Here is a 24,829-nt window from a genome sequence, read left to right as displayed (position 1 = left end):
GACTTGTTAAGGATGCTTAAAAAGTAAACCAGGACTAGTTACACCACATGTCTGGAGAATTTGACATGCACTGAGGAGTCAAAGTTTTCAAGAAAAAAGTGAATAATCTGTTGACAAACAAAATCTGAGTATTTTCCAGATTTTCAGTAGGGTCTGAAAGCGAGCTACTGCTGAGAGCAGCAGGCTGCTCTCTCTGAGGCATGAATGCCCGTGTCCGGGTCTGCTCTGAGCAGGACCAGCAAAACCAACAGCCCATGAGCAGAAAGCAGCTACCGGCAAGGGAGCCTGTTTTCCTTCCAATGACACATGGGGCTGGTCCATGTGCAGGGGAGACCTGGAGACATAACATTTAAACAATTCACAAGACACAGCTATCCAGTTGAAGACCAGTTGGCCAAAAGACAATGACTTTTTATAGCTTATTTTTGCTCATTATAGTTTTTAAAACTAAAATTCTTTAGGAGTTAATTTACAAAGTAAGCTTGCTCTATTAACAGTTTACACACCCACTGTTTTTCAACTTACTACAATGCCTTTTTTTAAATTCATATTTTTTAAGTTCGGTGCCCAGTTTCCTCTGGTTTTAGATAGGTTTGCAAATTAAGCCAGCATATGCATCTTGACATATTTAATAATAGATGCAGATTCATGAAATATCAACCCAATAATCTTTTCATTGGGAAAAACAGAACAACCAACCACATAATTGGTAGTTTTCTGAATGAGGTCTTGAAATCCCAGGGTAGGTCCAGGGATACTGGGTCATAAGGGTGCCCCACCGCCCACACACTCCAGCACGCTCTCTGCTGGTGGTCTGCCACCATCCCCATGACGCTCTTGCCCAAGTTAGAGCTCAAAGAATCACGTTTTGTTGGGTTTTTCCTCCACACATTTATTTATTTCATTTATAGCTTGTGGTTAATTGATTCCATAAAACGAGAAATTCTGAAGAATCAAGGCGTAAGTATACAAATTCAAAATAGATATATTCAACACAAAAAATATACACATAAGAGTGGGTTCATTTGCAGCATGAGCTCCAAACGATCTTGTTTCAAAGGATGGTGAACGCTGGCTTTGTTTCCTTGAAGACCTTGTCCACATCGATACCAGGACACCTCAGCTTACTGGTGTGTGTTCACGTGCACCAAAACTTGTTTCTTAAAATATTTTTTTCACATTGTAACTGTTGTTTCTAGAATTAAGCCTACTCTTGGGCCTCATGCCAGTTTCTAACGATCTGAAAACTGACTGATACAGAAAGTCTTCCAAATGTAAATATTCTGATTTTCAAAGGTTAAAATAATGTTTCTAAAGCACTTATTGCAAACTTAATAATAATGGCGCTATTCCATTTCTTAACTTTCCAAATACTTGATATGCCACCTTGGAGTTCATTATTTGTTTGCTTCTTCATTTCGAGATTTTTAAATGTACCACCCCAGTTGGTCATCTTCATATTGAAATAATTATTTAACACAAGTGGGAACAGAGAGCAGTGTGTGAGCATTCAGAGGTCATATATGTCTATGGAAAGAGGTCACTAGGTAAACCCAGGGTCCCCCTCTTGGATGGAATATCTGTGTGGGCACAGGTACATTTTCACTTCCCTGCATATGAGCCAGCTGGACAGCCAGGCATGGACTGGGGAAGATTCCCATCTCTTGTGGCTCTCGCACACGTTGATGAACACCCAGCCATTTAAGTGCACCCCAATCTAAGGCTCCAAGGAAAGAGTTCTGTACCCAAAACAGAGAGCAACGTTTTCAGCAACTACTTATGTCTGTCCTGGTGTTTGTCAATATGCAAGCCCAGACCAAAAAAGACATAAGCCTTGCCCTAAAAAAGCTTCTATTCTAAGAATGGGCCTGAATCATAATTTTATGGCCACTAAAATACTCAACCCCATATAAAAATATTACCAGAAGCAGCAATGTTAGATGGACTGTGAAGTGTGGTAAAAAAAGGAGAGGCATTAAAAACATTAAGCTCCCGCAGGCGCTCGGACTAAGTGGGGCAGCTATTAAGAAGCTCATTTGCTGGAGTTCTCCAGCAAAGGTTGAACTCCATCTTCGGGAATGTTACTGTCGAGCATAGCAAACCCAATTTGGCCTAATGAATCTGCCTGCATTGCCAGTACTCCTTCACAATGACACAAATTACATTTAAACCATATGGGGGACTTAAGGATGACTCCCTTCAGACAAGGAACTTTCATACTGGTCTTGGGTCCAATCAATTTCACGATGGCAGAGTTATGAACCCCTTCGCTCCCGGCCTCTCGAAGACTCCAGCCCCCATTCTGATCAGCAAGGATGCCTTCCAAGTAGAACACGGCAGACACGGTGGGCTTGCCAAGCCTTTATTCATTCTATCTTTCTTTGTTTCTTTCCGTCGATAAATATTTATTGAGTAGCTAACTACCATGCCGCTCAGCGAAGGCTGAGCCCAGGGCCTAAACAGATTCACCTCTTCATACCAAGAGTCTTCCTTTATCAAATGCCCCAGGGGTAGGCATCAAGGATAGAACTGCTAACCCTGTAGCTGGGCACAAGCACTGGAAAGAAAGCTACTAATCGGGCTAAAAGCAGTCGGAATCATCAGATCAGAGGCCCTGAGCTTGTGACTGGCTGCAGGTGCCTGCCCCTGGCTGCTTGGGGTGGTTGAGCCCAGTGACAGGACACACAAGCTGGGAAACAGTCATTCATTTCTCCAATAAGCAAGCATGTGCTAAATGCCAGCCCCAGGGTAGGCACTGCAGGATAATGGGAAGACCATAGGTTTAGGAGCCAGACACATGCAGGACTCAACCCTTTGACTCTAAAATGTATGAGAGGTACAATCTTGGGCATGTTACTCAACTGAACTGAGCCTGTAAAATGGGGATAGCTCTCGAGGCTGTTCTGAAAATTGAATCAGGAAACATTCGTGAAAACACTCAGTACTGTGTCTGGCACATAGCAAATTTTCAGTAAATGTGTCCCCTCACCCTACCGACTCTGTTTCTTCACCCCTAACGTGGGATAACAATGCCTGCCTCACAAGGTTTTTGTGAAAATGACCTCACTGAATGTCTATGGAAGCCTCTGTGAACTACAAAACGATGTAAAATATGAAGAAATGTTTTTCACATTCTGGGCAGGGGAGGGAATAGTAAAAAAGGTGGACGGACCTTTGTTCTTAGAAGATCATACCAGAGAGGAGCCACCACAGCACGGTGGCGTCGGCAGGGCCCCAGAGGTGCGTGTACAGGGCTATGGCTCTCAAGAGGTGAGACTGGAGAAACAGTTGGGGTAAGGATTAGAGAGTCTCATGAACCACACTGAAGTTCATTTTGTAGGCACCGGAAGCTATGGACATTTTTAAGCAGGAGGAATATAAACTCATACATTTTTTTGGAAAGTTGAGTGGCTCTGGGGGTGCACTGAATAGCTTAGAGTAGCAGAGACTCGAAACAGACTAACTAAGGATTGCAAAAAGGACTCCTTCCTCAGCTGTGGTGGCTCTGAAGGATCCCTTCCTCGCGTGGTCAGTGTGATCCTGCCCAGAGCTGCTCCTCTGCTGCCTCCTACCCCTGACTTTAACTCTGAGTCCTTGGGCCAGTTGAGCCCAGTTGGGTTTTCTTTTGCTCTAACATGAAGACACTACCCAAACATCTCTCTTTCCTCTGACCCCTTCTCCACATACTGTCTTCCACTCATTCCTTCTCTTCTCTGAAAAGTGGCCCCCCCACCCCAGCCCACAGGACTAGGTTCTTGGGGCCATGTTGCTACTACAGGACTCTGATGTCAGACCATGATCTCCAGGGGTGGGCACCTAACCAAAGCTGGCTCAGCCATACTTTCTCTCCCAGCAATCTAGAACCAGGGTACTAGTCAGATTCAGTCGTGTCATGAGACTCCATAGAATTGTGACTGATGGCTGGACAGTACATGAGGATACATGTGGAGGATCTGGATCATTTAGTCATCTCTAAGAGTTTTGGGCTTGATGTACGGGAAGAACTGGAAAAGAATTCAGAATAGATTCAAGCAGAAAATAGGTTAGGTGAATCTTCTCAAGAGGGTAGGGTTTTCAGATTCTTGAGACATGAGAATCAGGGAATGTGGTTGAACACAGCCCCTTAGGACTCCCAATTGGCACTGCTGTTCTGGACTCAGGTGGTTCCAGCCAGCTGACAATGTCACCCCCAATTCAATGGGAAGGTAACTACTAATTGCTTGGGTGAGAGAATGGTTTGAAGTGGGCATTTTTAAATATAGAAAGATTTAGAATTAAGTATAGACCAGAAGAAGTAAAGCAAATTCATAGTATACAGAAAAAATAAATCAAACTTATAGTATTATGTTTGTAACAAGTTTGGAAGAAAATCTAAGTATATTTGGTACTTTAAGTACATTAGCACATCTGAGATATTAGTTTAACAGATTAGTCTTGTAAATCTAATTTATAATGTGTAGTTGAGTAACTTATGTTTACTTATAATTTTAAGTTTAAGGGGGTAAGAGAATTTTATCAAAATTAGAAACATTATTGGAACACTCAAGAAAACTTTGAATGTACCCTATTTACAAGTTTAAATCAGCAAATGTAGATGGTTTGCTGTAATATTTCAGGGAATGGACTCTAAGGCCAGAGTGACAGGTTTGGAAGCCCAGCTCTGCCAGTCACTAGCTGTGTGAACTCAGACAAGTTACTGAACCTCTCTGTGCTTCTATTGCTTCATCTATAAGAATGGAGAATAACAGTTCCCCTTAACCTCACTTGTTGCAGTCATGATTGAATGAGGTAAGATACAGAAAGTCCTAAAACCACGCTGGTATAGGATGCCCTGCACAAATATCTGCTGTTATAATTGCTAGATTACATAAAACGACTTGAATACTTTTAAAATTTTGCTTGTTAGACAAAGAACTTAAGAAATAAATAAACATATTGTATTTATAAGCTCAAAATATTCACAGGAGTTTGAAGAAATGAATTTATAACCAAGATATTCTCTCTCTCTCTCTCTCTCTCTCTCTCTCTCTCTCTCTCTCTCTCTCACACACACACACACACACACACACACACACACACACACACCAACTTATATTACCAAGTGCATCAGCAGAGAGAGGAAAATGAAGCAGAGTAGCAGCCTGGGTTCCTCCCATCTCAGGCTCTGGTGAGGCCCAACTGCACACCCCACCCTTGGCTTTCAAGAGACACCCCTCTGGGCTGATGATATAGTCCTCTTGGTGGGTCACTGCATTTCTGTCACTGTCACTGTGTTGAGCAGGGCTCTGTAGGGCTGGCTCCTATCTGCCAGCTCTGAGTCAGGCTCTACCTGCTGCTGTCCCACCCGGGGAAGAAGAGGATGAGAAGAGACCCCCCCCCTTCTTCTCTGAGCAACCCCCGTTAACAGCAAGGAGACAGGCAAGAGTACCTCTTACTAGGTGGGTGACCTTGGGCAAGGCACTTCTCCTCTGGGTGCCCCAATTTTCTCATCTTTAAAATGGGATTGAATCCCTAATCAGTTTGGCTCGGTGGATAGAGCATCAGTCTGTGGACTCAAGGGTCCCAGGTTCGATTCTGGTCAAGACATGTACCTTGGTTGCTGGCACATACCCAGTAGGGAGTGTGCAGCAGGCAGCTGATCGATGTTTCTCTCTCATCGATGTTTCTAACTCTCTACCCTTCTCTTGTCCTCTCTGTAAAAACACCAATAAAATATATAAAAAAATAAAAATAAAATGGGATTGAAAATAGTACCTACTTACTCATAGACTCATTGTGGAGACCATTTCACAGCACATACAAATATTGAGTCATTGTATTGCACACCTAAAGCTAATAGAACGATATATATGAATTACACTTCCTTTTTTAGAAACAACACATCTCTTAAAGACAGTTTATAAAAATAGTACCTATTGCATTGGTGTGTTATGTAAAGATACGATGAGTTAATAAATGTCAGGAGCTTCGCACAGGCTGGTTCTAGGGCCTTATAAGCCCTACATAAGTGTTAGCTTTTATTACTGTCCTGAATCAACCTGAGAAATGTAGCTGTGCTTCATACCTATGAGTGGGTATATGCATTTTAACAGAGTTAGGAAATGTTCTTTAAAGAAAAGGAGAAATTACAATCAACCGTAAAGAAGGTACAAGGCCAGAAGAATTACAAGGGCCAGATGGCTTAGAGCTTCACAGAAACTCAGGTTCAAAAAGACTCCTGGAGCATATTTTGAAATTAAAAACAAAACAGCTGCCTCAGAGCATGTACATCCTTTAGCATCCGTCAGTCTGCTGTCCATCTGTGTACCCATCCATGTACTCGACAGATACTGCATACATGAACTTCCTGCAGTCATCTCACCAGGCACCAGGCACCTCGGGAGGATGACAGGCTCAAGTTCTCAAAACACTTTTGGTCTAAAGGAGAGATAGGTAAGCCAACAAGTCATTTAAAAATGGAGTAAAAAGTGCTAACCTGTGAGCTTGCAAGGGACCTATGAGCACACAGAGGAGAGATAAATTATGGAAGGTATTCCCCTTCTCTACAAATGTCAGTCTGGATTTGTGTGGTTAAATCTAAAAACAATCTTGCTAATTTGTTGGTAAACAACAAACCTAAGGAGTAGGTACTATTTTCTTTTTTAACTCTCTTTAGGATGTGGCATATATATATATATAAACATAGAGATAGAAACATCAATAATGAGAGAGAACCATTGATCGGCTGTCTCCTGCATAACCCACACTGAGGATCAAGCCCGGGCATGTGCCCTGACCAGGAATAAAACTGTGACCTACTGTTTCATAGGTCGATGCTCAACCACTTAGCCACATAGGCTGGGTAAGAGATGCATTTTGCAAAAAAATTGAGGTATATTTCCTCAAAAAATTAAAAATGGAACTCCCACTTGACCCAGTAATCCCACTTCTAGGAATATATCACAAGAAATCAGAAACACCAATCAGACAGGATATATGCACCCCTATGTTCATACAGCACAATTCACCATAGCTAAGATTTGGAAACAGTCTAAGTGCCCATCAGCAGATGAATGGATTAAAAAACTGTGGTACATCTGCACAATGGAATACTAGGCTGCTGTAAAAAAGGAATTCTTACCATTTGCAACAGCATGGATGGACCTGGAGAGCATTATGCTAAGTGAAATAAGCCAGTCAGAGAAAGATAAATATCACATTATCTCACTCATTTGTGGAATATAATTAACAACATAAACTGATGAACAAAAATAGAGCCAGAGTCATAGAAGCATCGAAAGACCATCCAACCTAAGAGGGAAAGTGGGTGGAGGAGGGAGGTCAGAGATCAACCAAAGGACTTGTATGCATGCATATAAGCATAAACAATGAACACAGACAGTAAGAAGGTGAGGGCATGTGCTGGGGCAGTGGTCGGCAAACTCATTAGTCAACAGAGCCAAATATCAACAGTACAATGATTGAAATTTCTTTTGAGAGCCAAATTTTTTAAACTTAAACTATATAGGTAGGTACATTGTTATTAACTTAATTAGGGTACTCGTAAGGCTTAGGAAGAGCCACACTCAAGTGGCCAAAGAGCCACATGTGGCTCGCGAGCCACAGTTTGCCGACCACGGTGCTGGGGGATGGGAGCAGCTGGGGAGAGATCAATGGGGGGAAAAGGAGACTTATGTAATACTTTAAACAATAAAGAATTTATATTAAAAAAACTGAGGTATAATTCACATATATAATCCTATTAGGGCTTAGTAATCCCTTTCACACATAATGCACATGTGAGGAGGACTCCTATTTTATTAGAAACTAGAGGCCTGGTGCACAAAATTCGTGCACAGGTAGGGTCCCTAGGCCTGGCCAGTGATCAGGGCCGATCAGGGCCTTCTGGCTACTGGCTGGGGCCTTACTTCCCTGGCTGCCCACTGCCAGCCGGGGCCTTCCTTCATTCTGTGCTACCCGCTGGTGGTCAGCACACATCATCGCAGCAATCGAACTCCTGGTCTCCCGGTCAAACTCCTGAGGGGACACTTTGCATATTAGCTATATATATATATATATATACAATATTCAACAATTTTGACCTATAGAAACAACAATTTATATGGTTCATATAACATTCACATTCATATATATATAACATTCACATTCATATATATCTTATTTCCTTTTTGGAATATATCTTATTTTCTTTTTGGAACATCCTCAATACAATTTTCATTTAAATCCTTTAGGAATATTCATTTGGAGCTAACAGAACCAAGAACTATGTACATATTAAAATCCCCTAGTAAAATCAGGTTTATCCTAAAAATTCCTTTATTTTTAAATCATTCATGGTTATATGTTTCCCTCTTGTGGTAGAAAATGGAAAAAACAAGCAAGCATTCCCACAGCCTCACAAGGGGGCGCACGAACTGCCTCCAGCCACATTGCACCATGCTAGGGGGCCCCTTCATCTGGAATACAATGAGAATCATGCTCCCTGGAGTTTTGTGGCAGACAGTAGTTGGCCCTCAAAAACCTCATAGATACAGACAACAGAAGGTGGTAACCAGAGGGGAAGGGATTGGGGAGGACAAAGAGGGTAGAGATGGTCAAATATATGGTGACAGAAGGAGACTAGACTTGAGGTGGTGAGCACACAATAGAGCAGCAGTTCTCAACCCGTGGCAAGCTGTACACCTGAAATTCATATAATGTTATTAACCGATGTTACTCCAAATAAATATTTTTTTAAAAAGATAGTCTCAGCACACTGCTAGAGCATTAATGTATTACCAGACAAGTACTGTGACCCAGTCCTCCTTATAAATAACTTTTTAGATTTGCTAAGCTAAGTCTCCAAGATTCTCCCTTCCCATTTGGGGGTCATAAGATGATTCTAAGGCTGCGTCTTAGGCTGGCCTGTGTAAAGCGAGCTCAGAGGTTAAGGACCCGTGTGGTAATAACTCATCATGCTGCAGCCACTTCCTCCCTCCCTGCAATGCAGGAGCTCAGACAGTACTGTTTTAAAGTCTAAGTAAGTAAGCCCTTACTTCCCACAATGGCCTCTTTGTTTTGCCTGTGCTATTCCCTCTGTTAGAATGTCTCCACTTTTTCCTGGCTTCCTCTTTGTTATCCTTCAGGGCTTGGCTCAAGTGCATCTCCCTGGAGACTTCCTCTGACCACCTCTCCATGTGTCTCTCCAAGGGCTCTCAATGACACCCCAGGAGGCACCTGTCACACTATTGTAGCGCCCACTGGGTGACGAGTTCCACAGAGAGTAGGAGACTGCACGCACGGTGTATGCCCCAAATGCACAGCACAATAGAGAGCAATGAGAAAATGCTCAGTTATGGCTGATGAATGGAAAGCACCCCTTCAAATACTGTTCTGGAGAAGCTGCTGGAGCAGGTAGATTCAAGCAACTATTTACTAAAACCGCTACCCTAAGACCCTTGTGGGCAGACCTGGGATGCAAACACCAGACACTGACTAGCACTTAAGCTACTCAGGGACAATTCTGCTTATTTGGGGGCTGGTCACGGTGTCCTTTTGAGATGAGACAACTAAGTATCAGGCAGATAACATACTATTGAAAACCTAAGGTTATGCAGAACAGGTCCCCGACCCCCACCCCAGGCCCCGTGCATCAAACGCTCCCTAAAAAAAGACACTTCTGTGTGGAATCTTACAGGCTAACAGGTGTGGAGCATCTTGATAGGACATGACACAGCTGAGAAGAAGAAAAGTGGAACTGAGAAGGTGCAAGGTGGCTGGGGGGCTATCAGCAAAGAGAAGTTTAAAGGGTCTGTATTTCCCATCAAAATCCCCACTCCCCAGTGGAGCAGCCCGCTTATTATGACTTGTCTTATTATTTCCTAAACACACCTCTATGACATAGTATTTTAATTTTACCAGTGAGTAAAGAAAAAAAGCATAAACTGTTCAGGCAGTTTGCCTAAGATGAATTAGCTAATAAACAACAGCATATCCAGGAATCAAACTCAAGTCTGTCTGACACCAAGGAATCAAACTCAAGTCTGTCTGACACCAAAGTTATACTGCAATGAAATTCTAATGTAAAAGAAGTGTGATGGCTTTACTTTTTGGTTATTCTTTAGCCATCTTCAGATTTGGACTTTGAGAGATGCCAGATAAAAACTGCATGTTGAGATTTGTTTTGGCAGGAGGCTGACATCAGTCCAGTGGGGTGACTTTTCTGGAGCAATTTCAAAATAAACACAACAACTCACCTTTGGGTTGCACCTTAGAATTCCCCAAACCTTTGCATGCCCATTATTTAATTTTCATAAAACACTCTAGTAGGGCAGATATTAGAATTAGTCCCATTTTACAAGTGAGAAAACTGGGTTTTAGATCAATTAAGAAAAATACATGATACTGCACAGTAAATTGTACAACTGAGATTTGAACCTTTCCATTCCAACCCCTCACTGTGAACTCAAGTTATTTGGTAAGATTCAGGGAGCCCCCAAGTGGCATGACTTCCATTTGGCATTATGTCAAGAGTCTACAGAAGCATCATGGATCATGGAGTTCTGAAAGCTTCTTGCCAATTATTACCATTGGTATACTTTTAAGTAGGATAACAAAGGTATTAACAATATGTATTAAACTAGTGGCTGGGCCTTGCCTCCACCCTCACTTCTCTCTTCACCAAGTTTTCTCTGATTCCTCCTTATCATTATCGTTTGCCTAAAAAATCACCTCATCTGAGAAGAGAAGACATCCTTGTTCTTCTTTTCCCCTTCAAAGTGGAGCTGGGTGCCTCTCCACTGTGTTCCCATGATTCCCTGAATAGCTCCTCTCATTTAGTTGCAGTGGGTTGAATGGTAGCCAACCCCCACCCACCTACCAAAGATATATTCCACTCAGAACTTGATCGTGTGATCTTATTTGATAAAAGGGTCTTTGCAGATGGAATTAAGTTAAGGATCTTGTGAGGAGACCATCCTGGAATACCCAAGTTGGCCCTAAACCCAATAACAAATGTCCTTAAAGAAGACAGAAGAGGAGAAGACGCACAGAGAAGGCCACGTGAAGGTGGAGGTAGAGACGGGAGTTAGGCAGCCACAAAGCCAAGAACACCTGGAGTCACCACAAGCTGAAAGAGGCAAGGAAACATTCCCCCTGGGAGCCTTTAGAGGCCAGCGCCTTGATTTCAGACGTCTGGTCTCCATGACTGTGAGAAAATACATTTCTGTAGTTTTAAGTCACTCAGTTTGCAGTCATTTGTCAGCAGCCAGAGGAAACTAATACACTAGTATTCACGCCATATCTTTGTAACCACCTATGGATGCTCCTCTACTAGCATGAGCATCCTAAGACTCTGTCTTACTCATCTTTTACCCCCAACCATCTCACGCAGTGCCTGGAGCATAAAGAGTGCTCAAAGGTGTTCAATAATGCTGTGGACAGAATAAACCCATGCAGCCCAGGAGGTATGCATCAATGCCTGCAGACATTTCTTGTGGCTTCCAGTCTGGAACATGCCATCAGCCTGGGCCCATCCTCATAAGCTATCCATCTTCAACTACCCACTGCTAGCTCATGACTCCAACGAGGTGAAGGTCTGACATCAACGGGCCTGTAACTGAGACTTACAGCAACTGTGGACCTCTGCCTCGCAGGTCAATTTCAAGGGATACTGTGTGGACCAAGACAGGACAGGACATCTAGGTGGTGGGATTGTGGCAGACACAGAAGGCCCTCCCTCTGCCCTCCGATGACCTCAGCATTTGGAATAATCATAATAATTGCTAGTCGCATCAGAATCTGCTGTTTACTAAACACCGTGTCAGGCTCTGTGCTAAGTGCTTCACAAATTTTACTCCATCCTCACATGAATCTTTCAAGGCAGATATTATTATTAGTCTTTTTATACCAAATCTACATGCGGGGAACTGGCTAAATGGTGTGGTGTTTTTCTCATGGATTTGACTGCAGAGGGCTTGGCGCCACCCAAGAGACAGTTTGTCTTTCGTGACAGGCACAAACCTTACTCCCAATTCCATCTGAATTTCCTACGTATTTCCCTTCTGTTTCTTTTTTTAAGTGGATTTCAATTTGCTCCACAGAATGCATTTCTCAAAGTTCCGTGGAGGTGGTGTAACATGGCAGTTTTCCTACTGAAACCAAAGATCTTTCCCATCTCCACCCAGTTATGCCATCCCAGCTCCATTTTCTGGACTCTGCCACCATGGGACAATTTCTCAGAGTCAGGTGGGCACGGGTTTATCATCTAGGTTTCTGTGGCTTAGAGTTAACGGGTCCTGGGTCAGAGCCATTTTGTTTTAGGAAACCTCCCCATTGTGCACAATTTCTAAACGCCCAACCCAAGCATGTTTAGCTGTTCACCAGCATGGAAGAGAACTGTGTCCCCAGGCCACCACGGTAGACCGCAGAAGGAAAGTGGAGGCCAAAACATCTCTCAGCATGAACTGTCTTCTAAGACCCTCTCGACGGGGCAGTGTGCTTGAACGGCATAAAACACAGTAACTCATTTTAAAGATATGCCAGAGTATTTTCATCTAAATTAATGTTACCTCCTTCAGCACAATCACCGTGGGAAGCAACATAGTTGTTCAAACAATGCTGACATCGCACTAACATTTCTGGAACTCTTTTTCGGGCAAATGTCTTTACAGTCTGTGGCACTTTCTTTGAAAGTCTTCAGTCATAACAAATGTCATCCTTGGAGAATAGATTTGAACTTTGGAAAGAGACAAAAATTGGTTGGAGCCGTGTCTAATGAATAAAGTGGGTGATCAAATCTTGTTCCATCGTTTTAGGTGAAAAATGAGGCATGACTCTAAAATAATGTGACTGGTTTTCCTAGGTGACCCATAAACCGACTGGCTGCGCAATAATTCCCAGAGAGGAGTTTCAAAATGCTAGGAGCACTAGACGCATCGCTGGGATAAGTGTACGGTTCCCAGAATGGTGATTTGGCAGGGTACAATACTAATGTGGATATATAAGTTCAAATATGTTTGTCAAAAAAGGAAATCTGATTGCTTACATTCATGAAAATAAAGAAGCTATTCTCCTGGAGAAATTTCTCCTCCTTTTTTGACAGCCTGTCTGCTTTGGACAGGGAGTCTGCTGAGAAAAACAGACTCATCTCATGCAGAAAGCCTTCGTTGGCCACTCTACCCCCTCGGCACAGAGACCCACCTCAGGCTGGGGCAAGGGCTCCTGCCCTGAGTTCCCACAGCCATCTCTTTTCCTTTAAGTATTAGTTCTTATACTAGATAGTGGCGATTGCCTTTCTATGTGTATGTCAATCTTCTCCCATTCAGATCCCTTGAGAATGGGATCAGATTCAACTCTGTGTCTCCATGCACAAGGCAGTGCAGACAGAGCCTGGGACACTAATTCTGTTCTGGACACAAACCCTCTGCCTCTGCTTCTCATGCTCCCAGGGGCTGCGCTTGCTAAATGAACTTCTTCTGCATGGCAACCAAAACTGAACACATGTAAGATCCATCCGCGTGAATTTATAGAGACCTAGGGTAGACTGGTGGTGGTTGCTTAGTTAGGTCCGAAAGCATAGGGGAGCAAGAGGGATTCACTGCTAATACATGGGGCTTCTTTTAGGGTCATAGAAATATTCTAAAATTAGATCATGATCATGGTTGCACAAATCTGTAAACACACTAAAAATATTGAATTGTTCACTTTAAATGCGTGAATTGTGTGGTATGTGAATTACATCTCAATAAAGTAGTTTACTTTAAAAGTCCTCCACAATGGGAATATTTGTGCCTTGGTTGCTTTCTAAGATGGAGGTTAGAATAAATAATAGTCAAGGTCTCTTCCAAAAAATCTACTTCTGTATAGAAAATTAAGTTTCTGTCATCTCTGTAAACTATATCACTTGAAAGTGATATCACCAAACTTAAGACAGTGAGGGCTGGCGGGTGTCCCTCAACATCGATGCTCCCTTTCATTTAGCTTGACACCCCCATGTTTAGCCTGACACATAGCACCCAGAATAACACTGATATTTCCCAGCTTCCCTTGCTGCTAGAAGAGGCCTTAGACTAAGTTTTGACCAACAGGACACAAGTGAAATTATGTAGTCTCTGAAAGAGGAGTGCCTTTCATCCTCTATCGCCCCTCCCTATTGGCCAGACCCACCCTATGGGGGTACACAGCCATCTTGGATCTTACAGATAAAAGCAACTCACTATGCAAGGCTGAGCTACAAGAGGAAAGAAACATGGGTCCCCTTACACATCGAAGCCACCATATTGGTCCTGCAAAGTCTCCTAGAAAGACCTCTGTTACTATGAGCTTTTGTTTTGGTTGAGTAACTTGTTTTGAAACGGTTTTAGCAGCCAACGGTTATAGCAACCAGTGATCCTCACACTAATAATAAAACTTGGTATTCTGTACCAAAACAGAATCTAAAGTGTGTGGCATCGGCATACTTTTTTAGAGCATGGCAAAAGCGTTACCACTGCCACCTTAGGAGGCAGACCACTAGCCAACAAAACCTTTAGCTCTAGGCCAGTGATGGCGAACCTATGACACGCGTGTCACTCATTTTTTGGTTGATTTTTCTTTGTTAAATGGCATTTAAATATGTAAAATAAATATCAAAAATATAAGTCTTTGTTTTACTATGGTTGCAAATATCAAAAAATTTCTATATGTGACACGGCACCAGAGTTAAGTTAGGGTTTTTCAAAATGCTGACACGCCGAGCTCAAAAGGTTCGCCATCACTGCTCTAGGCAAATGGTTGGGAGAATTCATGAGAGGAGTGTTAGGTGGCTGCTTCTTGCCACAATACAGAAAGGAGCTCAGGCAAAGATGAGCCAGTCTGCAGGCAGATGCGGAGGTCATGGTTCTGCTAAAGGGTTTTCTTTGTGGACTGCGAACATTATGGCTGGTGAATGCCCCACTTATAACTCCATATATTCATTGCAAGGGATTTAGGGCACCTCCCCTGTGAAAGTGTGATGTGTTTTATGGGTGGAAAGGAGAATGGGCATGATTATCTGCATGGCCAAAGAGTGGTCCATGGCAAAAATTTCTAGTTGCCTCTGGGATTTAAAGACATAAGTACTGCACGGCATATTTTGTTTTCCAATGTGGTACTTTTCTAAGATTTTTTTCAGGATGACTTTGACTCTGCTAAAGTCTCACCTTCCACTCTAATTTGAGACTCCATCATCCCAGGGTAAAATGTGACCTCCCAGTATTCATTGGATGATTTGCCCCCATTGGCTCTAGGGAGGCCAGCTGGTCCTAGAATTATATTCTACTGGCTCAGTTTTCATTGTTTATTTGAGTCATCAAAGGAAGAAAACCAGTCATGTCTTGATGTAGATTTTGCCTCTTGTGCCTCATGTGATTCCATTAACTGGTTTCAATTCAATCTAATAGCGAGCGAGTGGCTTCAACCCCAGTAGCAAGGTCGGCACACTTCTCCTCTCCAAATGCTCACTTACTTCAAACTTCTCCCAGACTGGCAGTGTCCTCGGCCACTCCCAGGGGGAACCCAGTATTCGGAGCCCAGTCCTGGGGTGTCTGTTCTGTGACATCTCTCTGTCCTAGGAACAGAGGGGGCCGTTCCTAGTCTGTGTTCCTGACTCTGTGACCTGTGACACCTGAAATCTCTGCTTTAGGGAGGAAATAAAGCAATGCATGTGAAAGTATCTTGTAAAATATACAACATGAGGTGTGTTTTAGTGCAGTTAATTCTTATAGAGTATGAAACAAAAATACAGAGTTAGAAGGTGGGGGGGCCTCCAACCTACCTCTTCAACATGCTATGCTCTCTCACATTTGATTCCGCCTCGACTATTCTTTTCTCCTCTTCACCTCCAAGTCTGGGGTAGGGCTTCCCTGCCTCTATGCCTGAATCAGATGCACTTCTTTTCTGCCCACATAGCCTGCCTTGTTCACCTCCATAATAGCTCTCACTGCACCTTGTAGCAGTTGTTGGTTTGCTGTCTGTAACCCATCTGGCCTCCAACACAAACCTTCTTGACTCTAAGTCCCAAGTGGGTGAGGACTGACTGGGCTTGTCTTATTCTGGCATTATCCCAGGAGTCAGCGCAGTTTAACTGACGAGTTCCCCGTGAGCTCCCTGCAGTGTTTGAGATCCTCACACTGGCGGGTTTGGCCTAAAAAATGTTCAGTGGACTTAGCAACCAGAAAGTCAGTAGTAACCTTGGTGAGAGAAATTTTAATGGAGTGATAGTGAAAGCAGAAGCCAGGTTGTAGTGGGGTGGGGAGTGCATGGGAGGTTAGAAATCAATGATGGTGAACACATACACGTCTTACAAAGATTGGCATAATGGGGGAAAGCAATAGGGCAGTCGCTAAAAGGTGAAAAGGTTTTAAGAACATAATTTTTTAGTCTTAACTAAATGAAGGGTTATCCTAGGATGTAGTAGTTTGTTCTTTCAAGAGAATTTGAGGTTGTCTGAAAACTTGAGCATGAAGAAAAATCCAGACAAGGTCTGGCCCAGGGAGGCAAATGTAGGTTAGGTCCAGTTTAGGTTAGGAGACTACTAGAAACAGATCTTCAGATGTAAGGGTCCCTTGGTTCCCGGAAGCTGTGCAAATTCCGTGCTGCGGTCTCAGTGCTGCCATTACAGAGCCTGCAAATGATTTAACCTGCCTAAGCCCCCGTTTTCTCCTTGGCAACTTGAAGATGCCCATAGTGGCATCGACCTCACAGGGCTGCAGTAGGTTAAATGAGCTACTGCACCTAAAGGGCTTCTCAAGGTGCTTGGCAAAATGGCACTCTATGTTCATGAGATAAATAAAGTACTATTAAAATGGATTAAAATATTAGAATGAGTTTCACAAGAGTTGGTAAAGGTCAAATCTTATTTTAAATATAGAAAGGAAATTTGGTCTTTAAAAAAACTCTTTAGAAGACCTTTTATACAAGCGAGTGAACAATCAGCCCTGATTTACTTATGTTGTAAATGCGTTTTTCCCGTATATCAGGTTTACTGCAAAGTCTCTCTCAAAGTTTCACCTGTCCGAGTGAACCTGCCCAGTTAAACCAGTTAACGTCCCAGGGGGGGTGGGGGGGGGGCGCGGAGAAGGAACACGGTGTTGCATTAATTTCCTGAACTGCTTGCACAAGAGCGCCGTTGAGTATACAGTTTCTGTTCCAGTGAAAATTCAGCTCCAGCCCCCTCCGTGGAACAGACCCAGAAGCGCCACTGGGCAAAGACTAGCCTTTGAAAACCCTGGGTCCCAGCAACCAGGCCGCGCAAGGCTCTGTCCCAACGCAAACTGCCGGGTGGAGAATGAGCCAACCATCCAGTCCGCGGGGCGGGCCTGAGGGCCACCCCGGCCGCCAGCGTCGGGCTCGGAGCCCGCGGGGAGCGCCAGTCCCAGACCAGAATAGCAGGCAGCCGGGGCTGGAAGCGAGGGCGTTCTGAGCCAGGCGGCGGCCTCTAACCTTTCCCGGCTCAGGCACCGCACTCCGCTCTGTAACTGTATCTTTAGGGGCAGGAAACGGTCCCGTAAATGTCAGAGGCCCCGGGAGGGGAGGAGGAGCGATGGGAGGGGCAGGAGGCGGAGGCGGGCTCCCCAAGGTCAAGCCCTGCTCCCCCGCCCGCGCCTCCCTGTCCCCCGGGGAGTGGGGAGAGCAGCCCCGCGGCTAAGCGGCCACTTCCCCGCACGCGGCGACCTCCCCGGGCCTCCAGGCCGGCGGGAGCGAGCGCAGAGGAGCTGGGGGTGGAGACGGGGGCGGCCGCGCACGGAAGTGGCCGGCACCCAGCGGGCGGGCGACACCAGCCGCACGTAGCGCACGGCCCCGCGCCCGGGCGCTGGCTGCCGGGGGCCGGCGCGTCCCTTACCCCGTTGGCGGCGGCGATGCGGACGATGAGCTGGATGGCCTCCTTCACGTAGAACCTGCCGTCCCCGCCCACCACCAGGGTGGCCTCCTGCCGCTGCGCCGGCTCCACCGTGGAGATGATACTCTGGATGAAATTCTCCGCGTAGTTGGCGTTGCTCTGGAACACCTTCACCCGCTTCCGCAGCCCGCTCGTGCCCGGCTTCTGGTCCGGGTACGCCTGGGTCTTCACTGTCACGATCTTCACCATGTTGGCGACTGGCTGCCTGGAGCCCGAGCGGACTCTGCGAACCCGGGGGCGGCCGGGGCCGAGGCTGCAGCTGTTCTGGGTGAGGGCGCGGGCGGGGTAGGGGCAACGCCGGCTCTCCGGCCGCGCTCGGCCCTTCTCCTTAAAGGGACAGGGGACAGGGCCCTCCCTCCGCCGCCCGCCCACCTCCCGGCAGATTTCAGTGGGAGGGGAATGGGGTGCGCACACCTCCTGGCCTCTAGAGAAATGGGTGGAGTCTCTCAGATTTGCCCTACTCCCCACCCCACCCCAACCAAATCACCCTTAAATGAAATCCTCAACTCCTCCCGTAAATGGAGGGCAAAGCTTGGGGTAGGGGCCAGGTCATAGGGCAAGAACTTGAGGCAAGGTGAGAAAAATACAGAGCATAACGATTTCCTGTAGTTCGCCTAGATTATCATAATTTTCCAGTAAAGAATTTTCTGGAAACCTGTTCTGAGGGATAAGAGTGCAGCCTTAACTAGATTTTGACTCCTCGTTCTTTCATTCTCTCTCCAAATATTAGGGTGTCCGTGTTAGAAAAATAACTCTAAAGGTCTAATTATTCTTACTACTCTCCATGTCACTTTACTTCCATTGGTTAGGGTGGGTATACTAATAAGTAAGGTTTTACTGAATATAATGTTTCTAATCCTTGCTAAAGTGCAGGGGGTCAGTTTTATGCTTACAAAACTGAGATTCAAAAAACAAATGGCTTGTCAAGGCCATAGAGATAAGCACATGGAGGAGGCCAACTCACGTGGGTGTGGCTCCAAAACCAGGGCTCTTACCATGATTTGCCTGCCTGTCTCACCAGGTTCGACAACCAGGACATAAATGTACTGGGAGGCCTTGATAAATGTGGGTACAAATACAAGGTAAGGCTGAGTATATTACCATCAAAACATGCCAGTTATTCATGTAACAGAGATTTGGTGAAGAGATCAAGGAGGATTGAGGTGGCCAGAAAGGATTCATGGTCGATAGAGAGTCAGGGAAGGAGACTGGTTTATTGAGTAGGGATCTTGAGTTCAGCATCCCCCTTGATTTGGCAAGAGTGATAGTCTCCTCTGCTTGGTGAAGTAGGAAAAACGGACTTTGTGTGACCTGGGTGAGTTAGTTAATATCTGTGGGCATCCATTTCTTTGCCATACATTGATATAAAACCTATAAAACCTATCTTAGAGAATTGCTGCGAGAATCATTGGGGTTTTGTATGTCAGTAGTTTTCGATCATGGAGACACAGTAGAATCACTTTATAAACTATCCATGCTTCAGCTCCAATCCAGACAGATCCAATCATTATCAGTTGATGTAAGTAAATCGCCTGGAATGGAATCTGACACATAGAGGCCCTCAAAAAATATTAGCTCCCCAACCCCAGCTCCAAAACCAGAACTTATCGTTAATCTGTGAATTTGATTATATTTATGCCCTTGTAATAGTTAACTGGTATCTCTTGATCAAGCAGAGAGGCTGACAGACACATGAATGCTGACTCTCAGAAATCAAGTGCTGATATATATGTTCAGTAGCTGTTTTGTCAATATAGAAAAATTTTAATATTGTCACCGTAGATGACTTTCAGGGCAAATAACATGAAAACTAAATCCTGGACTGCTGGTAAGGATTTCTAATATTTACACAAAATTCACAAAGCTTATAGAGTAGTATCATCTTGTGAATTAAGCTCTATAATCAACCCCTTTTATAGGTTAGAGAATTGATAAAATGGTTAATGTAATTAAAGGTATCTAACTCTATAATATAAAAATATAACATAGAATCCCTGAGTCTTAGAAATACCTACTTCACAGAGTTGTATGAATTAAATCAGCTACTGAACATAGAGCTCCTAACACAGTGCTAGTAAGTACTCAATAAACAGTAACTCATTATTATAGAGTGGTGGGCTCAGTCAGATCCCATGCTCTTTCTACTAGTACATTCTTCATTGTCTTCGGAACTAGGATGGTGTTGGGGAGCACACGAGACTTGGTTGGAAAGTTTATAAGGAGGACATTCTGAGAAAAGGGAAGTGTGTGGAAGGCCGCCTGCCCTGTTTATTAGAATTCTGACTTAGGGGAGTGTTGAAGGCGGCGCCCCTAATTATTCCTTGACCTTTCCAAACAAGCCTGTGCATGTGCAGACCCCCAGGTGTTTACTGGAATCCTATGCTTAATCCCTGGATGCCCTTGCCTAGAGGACAATGTAAACACATGTGTCCTCCCAAGTTACTCACCCTACTGATTGTACCTAAATATAAAAATTCCAATAAAAGCCTAATGAGGCAGGCAATCGAGGCAGCCTGGTCACTTCAGTCAGGCCGTCCCTTAGCCTCTCTTTCACAGTAAACTGTGTCAGAGTAATCTGTTCATCCGTCGTTCAGGGGCTGCTGGTCAGCTCTGGCAGGATGGGGCTTTTCATTTAAGAGGAATTGTTCCATACTTCTCTCACCTCAGAAGTTGTAACAATTAATTTTAACTACATAACAAACCACTCTTAAATTTAGTGGCTTAATACAAGCACCATGTACTATTATTGCTCATGATTTTAAAAGTTAACTGGGTGGTCTGCTGATTTGGGCAAGACTGCTGATCTTGGCTGGGCTCCTGTGGCAAGTGGTCCCCATGATCCTTGTCTCCTGGTAACCATGCTTTCCTTGCTGTGTAACACATTACCACAGACTTGGTAGCTTAAAATAACACCCTTTCATTATCACAGTTCTGAAGGTCAGAAGTCTGGGTGTGTTTGGCTGGATTGAGTGCTCAGGAATCAAGGTGTCAGCTAGGGTGGGCTCTGGGAAGCATCTGTTCCCAAGCTCATCCAGTTTGTTGGCAGGATCCATTTCCATGCAGTTGTAGGTCAGAGGTCCTTGTTTCTTTGATGGTTGTCAACCACAGTCCACTCTCTGCTCCCAGAAGCTACCTGCATCAAGTCCTTCTTATCTTGCAATCTCTAACTTCCTCTCCTGCCATCAGCCAGAGAAAACTCTTATGTAATTTGATTAGACATACCTGGAAATCTCCCTTTGTCATGCATTGTAATGACTGTGGGAGTGAGATCTACCTGTACTCAAAGCTGATTTCAGAGATTTCCAAGTTGCAGTGTTGAGAAAAGCAGCAGGATGATTCCAGTTTTCTAGTGGATGACACTAATGCAGGAAAAGAAGCCATTGGACCTGAAGAGTCCATAGAAAGAGAAAGGAGAATTCTTGACAGTGTAGACCAACAATAAGACAGGATGACTGTGTGCTCCAGAGACATTTGGTACCAAAGGGCCAGGTATTCTTTTTCTCCAATGCTTTGGCGCTATATGAACTAACTATCCTATATAATAAAAGGGTAATATGCAAATTGACCCTAACAGCAGAACGACTAGGAATGACTGGTCACTATGACACACACTTACCACCAGGGGGCAGATGCTCAGTGCAGGAGCTTCCCCCTGGTGGTCAGTGCGCTCCCACAGGGGGAGCTCTGCTCAGCCACAAGCCAGGCTGATGGCTGCCAGCACAGCGGTGGTGGCGGGAGCCTCTCCTGCCTCCTCAGCAGCACTAAGGATGTCCCACTGCAGCTTAGGCCTGCTCCCCGCTGGCAAGTGGACATCCCCCAAGGGCTCCTGGGCTGCCAGAGGGATGTCTGACTGCCAGCTTAGGCCCGATCCCCTGGGGAGCAGGCCTAAGCCAGCAGGTGGACATCCCCCGAGGGGTCCCAGATTGTGAGAGGGCACAGGCCGGGCTGAGCGATCCCCCAGTGCACAAATTTTTGTGCACCGGGCCTCTAGTAACTAATAATAGCCACAGATGGGCTATCTCAGCCAAATGAAATAGAAATCAAGATGCATTCCAGCCCTGCTTGTGTGGCTCAGTGGGTGAGCATAACCCATGTACCAAGAGGTCACCAGTTTGATTCCAGGTTAGGGTACATGCCTAGGTTGCCAGCTCAATCCCCAGTAGGGGGTGTGCAGAAAGCAGCCGATTGATGTTTCCTTCATTGACGTTTCTCCCTCTCCCTCTCTCTCTAAAAATCAATAAAAACTTTTTTTAAAAAAAAGATGAATTCTAGAAAAATAAATGTTATTTCCCAAACACCTAACTGTGGTCTGAGATGTATATCCACTCATAGAAATCTCTAAGCCTCTGCCACCAGAGCAGAAGGGAGTTTGGAAAACATTAAGTTGTTATAAAAAAAAAAAAGTAAATTGTCTTTTGTGAACAGTTAGATTATGGTGAGATGTGTAACCCTTTTATCTGTTATCTGATTCATGTTTTTTCATGTTCATACAGTGTTATCTACTTTCATTAATTAATCCTAATGAAAATCTAAGATGCAGTCAAAGAGTTATCAGAAGATACTCTAACTCAGAATTACTTACAACATGGGCTTACCTAAATAGTATAACATGAATAAAAAAACAAAATTGTACATATAGTATTATCCTACTTGAGTATTTTATTTCTTTATGAAACACACACATACACACACTAAGGACATGTAAAGTTTGAGGTGCCTGGCATACATCCAAGAGGAGGTACAGAATAAGGTGTTAGATATAGATGTCTAGAGCTTTGAAGAGAGACCTGGGCATGAGATGAATTTATAATCCAATAGCATGTAGATAGCATTTGAAAACATGAGAGTGAATGACATCACCTAACAGGAGAATATAGAATACAGGGGAAAATATATATAATATAAAAATTCACCCCTAGCTTGTTTGGCTCAGTGGATAAAGTGTTGGCCTGCGGACTGAAGGGTCCCAGGTTTGATTCCGGCCAAGAGCACATGCCAGGGTTGTGGGCTCCATCCCCAGTAGCAGGTGTGTAGGAAGCAGCCAGTCAATGATTCTCATCATTGATGTTTCTATCTCCCTCTTCCTTTCTCTCTGAAATCAATAAAAATGTATTTTTAAAAAATTACACTTCAACCATTTAACAATGGTCAATACCAAGTTCTGAGAAACTCCAACATTTAAAATCCAGGAACTAGCCCTAGCTGGTTTGGCTCAGTGGATAGAGTGTTGGCCTGTGGACTGAAGGATCCCGGGTTCGATTCTGGTCAAGGGCACATGCCCAGGTTGCAGGCTCAATTCCCAATGGGAGGCGTGCAGGAGACAACCGATCAATGATTCTCATCATTGATGTTTCTATACCTCTCTCTCCCTCTCCCTTCGTCTCTGAAATCAATAAAAATATATTTTTTTAAAATGATAATAAAAAAAATAAAGTCCAGGAACTAGAGTATGGAAAAGTTAGGCTTTTCTACCTTTGAAAGATAATTTGTTTAGAAACATTAATCCAGCATGAAGAAATTTAGATGTGTCATCCAGCCTTTCATAAACCTGACTTTATTAGGTTAAATTCATAGGCAAGAAAGATTTACCTCTTAAGCAGGTTATTACTATGCCAGTTATGAGTCTTCCTTCAAGCAAATTTATCCAAAATTTTATCTAGGTCAAGGAACAAGCAGTTGGCAATTCTGTAAAAGTCTTGAATGATTCTTCTGCCTACATATACCAATGTGTATGACTGCGAGGTAGATAAAATCCTGGCCAGATCAATATACAATAGTTGACCAAATGCCATTTCCAAACAGTGTTCATTAAAAACAACTCTACCTTCACCCTTCACAAATCATCTTTTCCATTCCAACTCTAACGATTTCAAGAAATGTGTTTACCATAGGATATCAAACTTCGATGACTGCAACAAATAACAAATGGTAGGCCATGTGAAATTTGTAATGAAAAAACATGTACGAAATTTATCCTGGAAACACTGGACAGTGAAGTGGATGATCTAGTGGCGTGAGCCGCTAACAGCAATTACATGGCTCATAAAGAAACTGATTATCAAAATAAAAAATACTGAAAAGTAATTTATTAACAACATGCAGACAAAGCCTTAGAAAGCCCTTATATGCCATATAATAAAAGTATGTGTCACATTATTGTTAAAAACACAACTCTAGCCCTACCTGGTTTGGCTCAATGAAAAGAGTGTTAGCCTGTGAATTGAAGGGTCCTGGGTTCGATTCCGGTCAAGGGCATGCACCTCAATTGCAGGTTCAGTCCCAGGCCCTGGCTGGGGCCTGTGCGAAGGTAACCAATGCATGTGTCTTTCTCACATTGATATTTCCCTCTCTGTGTCTCTCTCTCCCACTCTCTCTAAAAATCAATGGAAAAATATCCTCAGGTGAGGATTAACAACAACAACAACAACAAAAAAACACCACACAACTCTATTTGTGTACACTCAACTTCCTATCTGGTGGTATAAGTGATGGTGGAAGAATACATATTGAAAAATATTAAGATCATATTCAGTATAGACCTAGAATGGTCACCCCAATCTTTCTCCCACCCAAGGGTTCTACTAGGCCTGAAAGACAGTCTCTGAGTTAAGAGAATTCTGAAAGAATGGGGAAGTTGCAGATAATCTCCTATAAGAATTCTTAATTGCTTATAGCTGGCAAATAACTGACTGATGATTCCATATGAACCCATGCACATTAATTCTGAACAAAACTGCAAATGTCATCTTGGTTCATTTGTTAAACCTAAATCATGGGTTCTTTGTGGCTGCAGATTTAGGACATTATGTGAAATTTTTTTTATCTATTTATAATTTGTTGAAATGACCAGTTCCTACATATGGAAGCAATATGAAACCATATAACATCTATTCTATTTGTATTCATAAGTTATCCAGGAGCTTAAAACTTTTA

General features: G+C 43.8%; 1 protein-coding gene across 4 annotated transcripts in view; it reads right to left on the bottom strand.

Moving 5' to 3' along the window:
- Positions 1-18,242, bottom strand: part of PGM1 (phosphoglucomutase 1) — a 55,001-nt gene extending 36,759 nt beyond the window's left edge. For 2 of the 4 annotated variants that reach the window (XR_002829536.1, XM_023754670.1), the window contains exon 1: positions 17,840-18,242. Coding sequence is in view for 2 of the 4 variants with exons in the window: in XM_023754670.1 (XP_023610438.1) it covers positions 17,840-18,085 (246 nt within the window). In the remaining 2 variants the exon portion in view is untranslated. The remainder of the gene's footprint in view (positions 1-17,839) is intronic. The other 2 variants (XR_002829537.1, XM_006089774.3) reach the window with 1 other exon arrangement.
- Positions 18,243-24,829: the final 6,587 nt, after the last annotated feature.

The sequence above is a fragment of the Myotis lucifugus genome, unplaced genomic scaffold (assembly GCF_000147115.1).
Source record: "Myotis lucifugus unplaced genomic scaffold, Myoluc2.0 scaffold_63, whole genome shotgun sequence".
In the NCBI taxonomy this organism is placed as follows: Eukaryota; Metazoa; Chordata; class Mammalia; order Chiroptera; family Vespertilionidae; genus Myotis; species Myotis lucifugus.
This window is presented reverse-complemented; position numbering and strand designations above follow the sequence as displayed.